Here is a 10,317-nt window from a genome sequence, read left to right on the forward strand (position 1 = left end):
TATATATATATATATTATAGTGTAACTCATTTCCGGTATTTCTTCGCTTTGGAGAATGCACAGCTCGTTCGCTACACAATCCTCTCGCTCTCGCCTAAAGGAGCCCCCGAACACTGATCCTTATTTTGGTTTTATGCTTGACTCGCAGGTTCGGCTAGAAGCAGACAAAGTGAAGTATCCTGTCCTCCTAAGCAACGGCGACAAGACAGAAGAAGGGCCTGTGCAAGATTCGCCCAGCCGTCACTTCGCCGTTTTCACAGACCCGCATCCCAAGCCAAGTTATCTTTTCGCAATTTTGGCCGGAGATTTCGCTGCTATAGAGGACAAATTTACCACCAAAGTTCGACCCACAAATCCTCCACGCTTTCTAACGTAGCCCCTGCGTGCGTGTGTGGAGCATTTCTGTATGCAGTGCCTGCGAAGTTGCAACACTGTCTACGTTTGCACCCCTGCTCCTATTTCTACTGTTTATTAATGTGCATTCGTTTCTTCTCGGCTGCAGAGCGGCAAAGAAGTTGCACTTGCGGTGTACAGCGAACCGGCGCAGCTGCAGAAGTTGAATTGGGCGATGCACAGCGTGAAAGTGAGCATGAAATGGGAGGAAGACGCTTTTGGGAAGGAATATGATCTGGACACTTTCAACGTGGCGTGCGTTTCTGACTTCAACGCCGGGGCCATGGAAAACAAGGGCCTCAATATCTTCAATTGCACTCTCCTACTCGCAGATATGCGAACGAGCACAGGTCAGCACACATTCCACTAATGTTGTTGGTGCTGCTGCTGCTGCCGCTGCTGCTGCTGGTACTGGTGTTGGTGCTGCAGCAGAGATGCGCTAGCTGCCTCTGCTACTCATATTGTTCCCGTTTATCGCGATGGAGCTACCAGGAGTTCGCGTTATGCTTGGGAGCGGCTGCGGAGTTCACACCTCGAGCACAAGCCACACTTCATTCGCCTGTCTGCTGAAACGCTCATCCACACTCCAGATGTAGGGCTAATGGTTTGTGTCGACGTTTTTGTGCTTCAGATGATGACTTTGAACGCGTCCTTGCAGTCGTTGGGCACGAATACTTCCACAACTGGACGGGCAACCGCGTGACAGTCCGGTACCTACCTTCTTTGTTGTTTTCACCTCATATCTGCATGCGCAGTTGTACCGATATGTGTTTTAGTGCTTGCTCAGCGCATTTGAAGCAGAAGCCGAGATGTCTGCGATTGCCAAAAAGCAACAGCACCAACAGTTGCAGCGGCAGCCTGCGTGGCAGAGCGTTTGCTTATTGGCGTATGGATGTTTGTGTTAGTGTTCTTCTGTAGCATGTGATCATTTTCTACAACTGTGTTTGCTCCCCTGTTTTTATGGTGTCTGTCCCGCTGCTTTGGTTTTAGGGATTGGTTCCAGCTGACACTGAAGGAAGGCCTGACGGTGTTTCGGGAGCAGCTGTTCATGGGCACTGTTATGTCCCCGGGAGTGCAGCGTATTAAAGAAGTCGCTGATTTGATTTCGCGCCAATTTGCAGAAGACGACGGCCCTATGGCGCATCCGATCCGCCCGGAGAGTTATGTGGCTATGGACAACTTCTACACCGCCACAGTTTATGATAAGGGCGCAGAAGTCGTCCGCATGTGAGGCGGTTGTACTTTTTTAGAACAATTCCTTCTGAATCTACTTTCCCAGCGCGTGCAAATAAATTGTCTATCGTGACCTTCTGAGAGATCTGTTGAGGTCAAAAAGTAGCCGTTGTCGCAGCAACAGTACCTAAACTCATTAGGAACAGTCGTGCGTCTGGCTGTCTTTAACGTTGAATTTGTCATCACAGGATTTCAACTCAGGTACCCCTGCAGTATATTCTTCTTCCTGTCACTCCATAGAAAGCGTTACCTCCCCTTGCGGTTTGTTTGCTGGTGCAGATACCATACAGTGCTCGGCCCCGCCGGTTTCCGCAAAGGCATGGACCTGTACTTTGAACGCCACGATAATCAGGCGGCCACATGCGACGACTTCCGGGCTGCAATGGAAGATGCAAATGACGTAGACCTGGACCAGATGGACCGCTGGTACAGTCAGGTAATACATATGAACCGTGAACCGTATCCGTGAACTGTCGTTCAGTGTTGAGTATCAACTGAAGAAAATGCCACGGGAACGGAAAGCTTGTTCGCTTGTGACTGCCCCTTTACTTAATTTAGGCTTAAACGAGCAATGAAAAATGCTGAATCCGTGTTTCCTTTTGTCGATGCAGCAGGGAATTAACGACGCCACAGAACTATCCTACAGTATTTACGGTTAATGCATTTTGAGTTGCGTTTTTTCCTGTCAACCGGCTTCCCTCCCCTGCTTCCTGTGTCATTTTCTAAGGCTTCATCGTGCACGCACTGTTTGCATGGGCTCGAGTTCGTCTAGTCTGCAGCGTGTAGGCTGCATGCCTCATATATATAACATTCGCTTAAGATATTGTTTACATCAAGCCTCGTTGCCAGATTTGTTTTAAGTGTCTTGCTTGTTCGGCTGCAGGCGGGCACTCCGCGTCTGGAGGTGCTGCGGTCTGCGTACAACGAAGGCTCTAACCTCTTCGAGATAAGCTTCAGGCAACATACTCCCCCTACCCCTGGGCAAGATACCAAACTGCCGCAACTCATTCCTATCAAGATCGGCCTCATCGGGAAGGACTCCCACCAAGACCTGCTGCAATCCTCGCTGGTAAAACGGACGCGTTCTATTGTTCGTTTGTTGTATTTTACCTCTCTACGCATTCATGTCTTTGTTATTATCTCCCCGTCCCTCTGTTTCTGTTGCCCTTGTCCGGTGCAGCTGTCACATCTGTCGGTTCCTCCAGCGGGCTTATTATGCCTCTCTGTCCCCCGTTTCTTTTTTGCTGTGCTTATGGCGTATCTTGTTCCTTGTGACTATCACCACCGTTGTGTTTATTTCATTCTTCAGGTGTTGGAAATGACCGAAGGGGAACAGACGTTTCGGATCAGGGGTGTACGTGAAGACTGCGTGCCGTCGATATTGCGGGGCTTCTCAGCGCCCGTTCGTTTGATAAACCCTCTGCAGACAGCCGAAGAAAAAGCATTTCTTCTGGCATACGACACAGACCCTGTGACGAGATGGTTTTCCTCCAGGGCCCTGGCAACGCCAATCGTTATTTCTCGAGCTAAGAGCGTCGCAGAAGATAGAACCGTTCATATTTTCGGAACTCTTCCCGATGATTACGTGGAAGCACTGAGAACAACTCTCACGGACAAGGCGACTGAAAATGCATTGAAGGTAACGACCACACTTTTTCTGCCTTCTGTTCCGTTTCTGTCCTGGTCAGAGCACCGGTGGCTATGCATTTCACGCGTATGCAAAACTCTTTCTTCTGGTCTCAGCTCTTTCAAACCAGGAGCAACAAGTGAATGCATGGGCGATTTTGATGGTCGGATGCAGCGCACAGGCAGACAGGCGTGCAGACAGCAGATGCGAGCCCACAACTGCGGCCATGAAATTTTTGGTTTAGTTCAGTTTGGCACTAGATCCATGTTCACCGGTTCACGCTGAGACTGAGCTGGATCATGGTGCAGCCAGCTCTGTTGCAACATAGTTGTGCATGTTGCTGCTGTGTTGCCTTCTCGGTTTCTCTTGAGGACGATTTTGTCTTCTTGCTTCTCTCCCGTACTTCAGGCCCTCCTTCTGCAGCTTCCTGACTGGAATACCCTGTCTACGGAGCTGAGACCCATAGACCCGGAGGCGCTGCATAAGGCCATAAGAACAGTGAAGGCTGACTTAGCCGCAATACTGAACCCAGAAATGCTTGAATTGTACAAACAGCTCACGACCCCTGCCGGTCAGGAGGAAGAGGTGACTGAGGAGGCAACGGGAAGAAGGAAACTCAGGAACACGTTGTTGCACTTCCTCTCGGCGGCGCGCGATGAGAAGGCAGTGGACAGGGCCTTTGCGCACTTCACAGATGCTAAATGCATGACAGACAAATACGCCGGCCTTATCGCCCTTAGTAGTTTGCCCGGTGAACAACGAGAACAGGCATTCTCACGCTTCTACGACGACGCAGCAGGTTCGGTTCCACTTAACAGAAGGAAACAGGGGTCAACACCTACTTCCTGGCAGTGCAGGCACCACCAATGTGCGAGGTCGCCCGAGTGGCAGCGGGAATCGTACTTACAACCGCGATCTACGGGCAAATTGCACCCCTTATTGCATGCACAACAGCGTGTTCGCACTTTCCACTTGAGCGTTTCTACTTTATGCTGCCTCTTCTTCTGCAGGAGACCCTCTTGTTGTTGATAAGTGGTTCAAAGCGCAGGCGCTCTCAGACCTGCCTGACCAAGTGGAGCGCGTTGCCGCCTTACTGCAGCATCCGGCCTTCTCTCTGAAGAACCCCAACAGGCTACGGTCTCTGGTGTATGTGTTTTGCTCCAACAATCACGTCCACTTCCACAGAAAAGATGGAAAAGGATATGAACTCCTCGCCGACGTAGTGCTTCGGGTGAGCATCCATGGGTGCATCATGTATCCCACGCGCATACACAGCATTGTTCGCGATTAACGGCACAATGCACAGCCATAACAGAAAATACAGGCTGCACGCAGTCGGAGCAATCGGCGCGGGGGGCAGTGCATTAGAGGTGCTCGTTGTGGGAGCAGTTGCTGCCTGCGACATCTTTCGATGACGATGCGCAGTACATCAAAGAAGATACAGCAGCAGCGCAGTTTGCATGGACAGATGCAGCCAAGGTGTTGACAACGGCTGCAACGGAAGTAAGTTGAGTGTCTGTGTGGCTGTTGAATGTGCGCTATGTTGCAGGCCGATCGCATTAACCCCGTGGCTGCGTCGCGAGGGGCGAAGATATTCCTCACTTGGAGGCGCTATGATGAGGTGCGGCAGCAGCTGATTGAGAAGCAGCTCAAGCGCATACTCGCAGAACCTTCCTTGTCCAAAAATGTCAGAGAGGTGGTTGTGTTGGCTCTAGATTCTCCACCCTCACCTCCTCCCGCTGCACAGAACCGCCAGTCCGAATCCTGAACGATTCGTTACAGGGAAGACAAGAGTTGTGTCTTCTTCACCAACACTGAATATTTGTGGAAAGAAACTCGAGCAGCGGGATGCAATACTTTAAATTGGACTGCCACGTCTGCGGCGCTTCTGTACAAAGCGGAGGACAATGCCCATCTCGCTGTGCGAAGCGTAGGCGCGTGTGTGCATAAAATGTTTTGTTTGTAGGGCCTCCAAGCGCCCGGTATGCATTTTATATGTAGGCTTACAAATCGTACACCCGGTATCCATGTTATATGTAAGCTCACAAATCGTACACCGGATGCAGTAGATGATACGTATGCTTTCACGGCGGTTTCATCGCATCCCCCAGGTTTTCACCCTTTCTTTTGTCCGTTGAAACAACAAACTAGCTGAAGCAATTTGACATGCAGAGACAGCGAGACACGCATATTAGGAAAAAGCTATATCCGGGATAAAAATATTCTGCTGTTACGAAATATGCCCAACAGCTCAGCATATGTATAGAGATTGCAGTTGTTTCTGATTTCACAAGATGAGCACTGAATCTAGCACCGCAGCAGCAATACACATTGCTTTCTGCAAGCGGGGTTAACTGTTTCCTGTTCTCCCTTTGCCCGCCAGTTGGAAAATGCCGCTAGCTGAAGCACAGGAAACTGAGAGACATTTATCCACACTCAATCCCCATCCTGGTTCGAGGTCTCTCAACTGATCATCTGGCGTATGAGCACAGCTGTGTATCCTCTTGGCTGCTCAGCTAACGCATTCCACGCAATGTATGAGCACGCTTATCTCTATCAACTGCTCATCTGACGTACGAGCATACACATGTGTCATCCCGGCTGCTCCTCTGATGCAAAAGCACACTTGTGTGCCCCTTCGACTGCAAATCTGGTGTATGAGCACACCTGCGTGCACATCCCTTCTCTACCCTACCAAGTTTTCTTGGCAGGGATTAATTCGTTCGCGCCGGGCTGTTCTGTACGCGCTGTCCCTCAGTCGGAGCTGGCGCTTTCTCCGTCTCTCTGTGAGTCTCTGTGAGTCTTCACGATAAGTCCGGACCTACGCGGCCGACTACAGAGCTCGCAATAAATACTAAATTATGTGATGCTTTGGTTTAAGTTATTGCCCCAAGAGTACACGAGAGGAAATCCAGAAAGCCGAAAACGGAGAAACGCGCGCCCTCCGGCTGCTACGCCACTGCGCTCCACATGTACTTCCTTGGCATGAAGGAAAGCATATTATATATTTTTGCATGCGTAACTATTTATTATTATAAATAATACGTTATTCAAATAATACGCTATAAAAAATAATACGTAGCTATGTCGAACCGAAGTTGATTATTTGCGGACAGAAGAACGCCCCGGCTCTCGTCAGCACGTGATGCCCTCTAATCCCCGGTGATCGGCATAACTCAAGCGTCTAGTTGTAAAAAACGTGGGTATTGCGCTACTTTTCTTGGTACTTATGCAACGGAATAATGTAATTAAGCTGAAATTATCGTCTCCATTGACGGGTTTCACAGGAATCAAGAGCCCCCGTGGGGAGCCTGCAGAGGGGAAACGGGCCTTGTATTTACAGTTAGCACGTCAAAACAAGTTTTCATACAGTAATAATTGCTGGAACTGCAAAGAAACATTAAAAAATCGAAATTAAAAACAAAAGGTGGGAGTTCGCGCCCGACCGTTATGTCCCTATTCGCCGTTCCAACTGCCAGCGGGTGGGGCCCATCCCCCACAGTATTTAGCATGATGCAGCGGCAGACACATCACGTACCAATCTTTCGCCTTTTACTAAAGATTGCCGTGTGTCTGCCGCGTTACAATGCATCTTGACCAAATTTTTGGGGCGCTTCGGCGCCAACAATTACTTTTTTTGAATTCATGCACGCTTGAATGTTCGTGGCTACTGGATGCTTGGCTACTGATGTTTTGATTTCTGCGCCCTTGAACGGGTCACCTATTTATATTCATGTTCGTTAATTCGGGGCTGAGTATTCCTGCCCCGATACAGCACGTATTATCACTGTAGTAACGAGCTTGTCATAACTAGAGCCACTCTAGCATTAGGCTGCATAGTTCGTTGACCCGTTCACTCCCCGCCGAGTATTCCTACCTCGATACAGCATGTATTACCAGTGTAGTAACACCGTCACTACTCATAACTAGAGCCGCTCTATCGTCATGCTGGATAGTTCGTTGACCCGTTCACTCCCCCCATCGTTGTATGTACACCACGGGTTCTTGTTCATTGTGGCGTACGGCTGTCCATAGACGTAATGGTGGTCACATCCTACATATTTGACTAATTACCACCAGTGGAGCCTGGATGTGAGCACGTGTGCTAGTTCGAGACAGCTTATTGGTAGCTATGTAAGTAGCAGAAAAAGACAAAATCCCTGATGTGGTCAGAAAAAAAAAGAACTCCCTCTCACGCCGGAATGCCCTTGGCAGGCGAACACGGGAACATGGGAGTTGTGCGTTGAGGCAGATTGAGCATCATACATTATAACAGACCCCTTGTTTTTGCTGGGTTCATTATAAAGCTGCATCATCCACCCCTTTGCAGGTAGATGTGTATACTCTTCATCGTTTATTGGCCAAAAAGGGCGAAGTGCTTTGACAAAGCGACTTAGCAGCACCTCTGCGTCCGTCCTGTGCAGTGCGGCTAGCGGCGAAGAGGGAGGAAAATGTGTGCATACGCAAACAAACTGGCACCTGCCAGTTCTTGTGTATACCACGATATACTTTAATAATCCTTTATTAGAACAACACTACATGCGTGCGACAGTGCCAACATAGAATTGCTTGTCCATAGAGACAGGAAGGCGAAGCATCTGCATGCATGTAAAGTGCGCATGTTTGTTTGTTAGATTGTCCACTTATGACAGACTTGATGTCATTTCTTTCAAGGGAGGGGCAAACGCAATTATATCGCGCGTCGAGTTGCTTTGCTTCTCGAGTACCTCAGGCCCGAAACCATTGGACATGCTGGAGGCAGCAGACGACTCCTCCCAAGGGGCTCGGCTGCTGCAAATGCACATTATCCACCAGGGCAACTTTATCTTGTCGTGGTACAGCAACAGCGCAATCAAAATTATAAAGAAAAGAGCCACGCCAAGAGTAGATACCAACACCACCCACTTAGGCATGTCCCCAACGCACTGCCGCTCGTTCTTCACCTGCAACTCCTGAGCAAAATAAACAACAAAAATAAAAAACACCGTTCGACTTAATTCATACATGACAACGGATATATCAAAAGAATAACAGACCACTCTATGAGGACATTTTAGTACATGAATGCACTCCGGATCAGTAGCTGCCCATCCCCTACGGATGAAGTAGATTGGTCCTGAACTGGTTTGTCCCCCCCTCACCTTGACAAAAGGAGTGACGGATTTGAGGAGGACAGGATCATAGATGCCTCTGCATCTTCGCACGAGGCGACTGGCCATTTCGCTTGCTGTCATATCAAAGCCGAGTGTATCGGGAGTCATATCTCCCAAGCCCTGGATAACGATATGAATCAGCACAACATTGGGTTTCAGAAGATCTTCTGCGTTTCTGCGGAGCGCGGGGGGTAACCCGGTTCCAAAGGCACTCTTTCTGTAGAGCTGGCCACCGCGCAGCAGCCTGGCTACGCCTTTCCACTTGATTCTTTCGGCGTCTATCACACGTTTCTGTCCCCACTGCAGCGGCTCCTGGGCCATGAGATTGGTGATCTTCTCCTTGCTTCCTTCTTCTAGTCCGTCCTCCACAAACTTCTGGTTGTCCCGCAGCAGCAACACCTGTACGTCGGGGTCGAACTTTGCCTTGGACTGCTGCGCTCCCCCCGCTGAATCGTAGACATCTGCAAAGCCCGAGTACACCACTTCAACGTGGCCCAGGTTTCCCAGCGACGGGTCCCACTGAAGCTCAGCACACAGCAGCTGCGTTGCAGTGTATGCAGTCAGCGCAAGGACGTCGCGCTGCAGTGGATCGGGCCAGTCCGAGACAGGCCTGGAGCTCCATGGGTCCACAAGCGAAACATCGACGAGCAGATTTCCGGGCTGCATGCGCTCTTTGAGTTCTTCTAGGGTGTCCGTTTCCATGTCCATCCCGAAAATACCGTGGTCGACGAAGCTGCCGGCCTTGGTGCGCTCCAAGTATCCCGTAACCGACACGTTGGGTCGCATGGCCGAAGTCGCCGCAATCAGCGGACTCTGCACAAACTGAAAATTCTGAAACCTCTGTAGCGAGCGGTCCAGCTTCCCCTCTACGCTGGCCGCTACCTGCCGCTGCAGCGAGTCAATAGCCGCCTTGTCCAACTCATTGGCGCCGCCGCGCCCGCGGTTCAGCCCCAGCGCTTGTGCAGAGTCGAACTTCAACACCATAAAACCCGCATGCGGTCTGCAAAAGCAACGACAGAAGCAGCAGCAGTCACAGCAGCATACATGCAACGAACCGCACAGCAGGCACCTATATTACGACGCAGTGGCCCAACCCCGAGATGATTCGGAGATGTAAATTGTATTCAGCAATGTTGTGCTCTACGTTGCATCGTATTATACTCCACATCCATTCATGTTTCTGTACTGTGCTTCTCCGCACCTGCTTGATACGACGCGTTTCATTACGCTCGCCATCATGAGAAGCAGCCAATACTGAAATTGGTTGTGCTGGTACTGCCGCACGTACGTGTTGTAGAAATCGTTCATTGTCAACACTCCTAAAAGCCACAAACCACCAACACCGCAAATGCATGCACCATACAAACGACGAAACGCAACACTGAAACTTGCATACAAAAACAACGGACAGATGCACATACAGCCGCAACGGCCGACCGTATATATATATATATATATATATATATATATATATATATATATATATATATATATATATATATATATATATTACACGGTTACGGGTACTGTTGCCCTCTTACCAGTTCCGTCTGTTCGTCTTGATTGTCCATCTCCCTTCTTGTCGGGGCGGATATACAGATTTTTGCTGAAACAGAAAGCGAAACCTTCGAATGCAGTTCTGAGGATCATCGGGAACCCAGAGATGGAGACGTCTGCTGGCAGTTTGGTGACTTGCGTATAATCAATTAAATCGGCGAAGTCCGAATCTTCTCTGTACTTGCGCAACACCATTATCAAGTCGTGGTGCCGGTGGATGTCCTTGCCCACAATTTTAAGCTGTTAAGAACACGACGCACACACGCATCATAACAGTATATATACGCGATATATATATATATATATATATATATATATATATATATATATATATATATATATATATATATATAT

At 49.3% G+C, this 10,317-nt stretch overlaps 2 protein-coding genes across 2 annotated transcripts in view; one reads left to right on the plus strand and one right to left on the minus strand.

Annotated features, from left to right (window-relative positions):
* Positions 1-55: 55 nt before the first annotated feature.
* Positions 56-5,021, plus strand: EMH_0036870 (uncharacterized protein; the record flags this gene model as incomplete). Its single annotated transcript, XM_013495131.1, has 10 exons — positions 56-340; positions 503-743; positions 1,025-1,098; positions 1,397-1,620; positions 1,906-2,062; positions 2,510-2,695; positions 2,936-3,265; positions 3,662-4,052; positions 4,264-4,484; positions 4,803-5,021. 10 exons carry the CDS (start codon positions 56-58, stop codon positions 5,019-5,021), a joined length of 2,328 nt encoding a protein of 775 aa, XP_013350585.1.
* Positions 5,022-7,896: 2,875 nt separating this feature from the next.
* The window catches only part of EMH_0036880 (uncharacterized protein), a gene marked incomplete at both ends in the record, with an annotated part of 3,092 nt that continues 671 nt past the window's right edge, over positions 7,897-10,317 (minus strand). Inside the window, 4 exons of the mRNA XM_013495132.1 lie at positions 7,897-8,205; positions 8,395-9,406; positions 9,608-9,725; positions 9,948-10,203. Of these exons, the coding sequence (XP_013350586.1) occupies positions 7,897-8,205; positions 8,395-9,406; positions 9,608-9,725; positions 9,948-10,203 (1,695 nt within the window). The remainder of the gene's footprint in view (positions 8,206-8,394; positions 9,407-9,607; positions 9,726-9,947; positions 10,204-10,317) is intronic.

The sequence above is a fragment of the Eimeria mitis genome, genomic scaffold (assembly GCF_000499745.2).
Source record: "Eimeria mitis Houghton genomic scaffold, Emh_scaff1432, whole genome shotgun sequence".
NCBI classification, from domain to species: Eukaryota; Apicomplexa; class Conoidasida; order Eucoccidiorida; family Eimeriidae; genus Eimeria; species Eimeria mitis.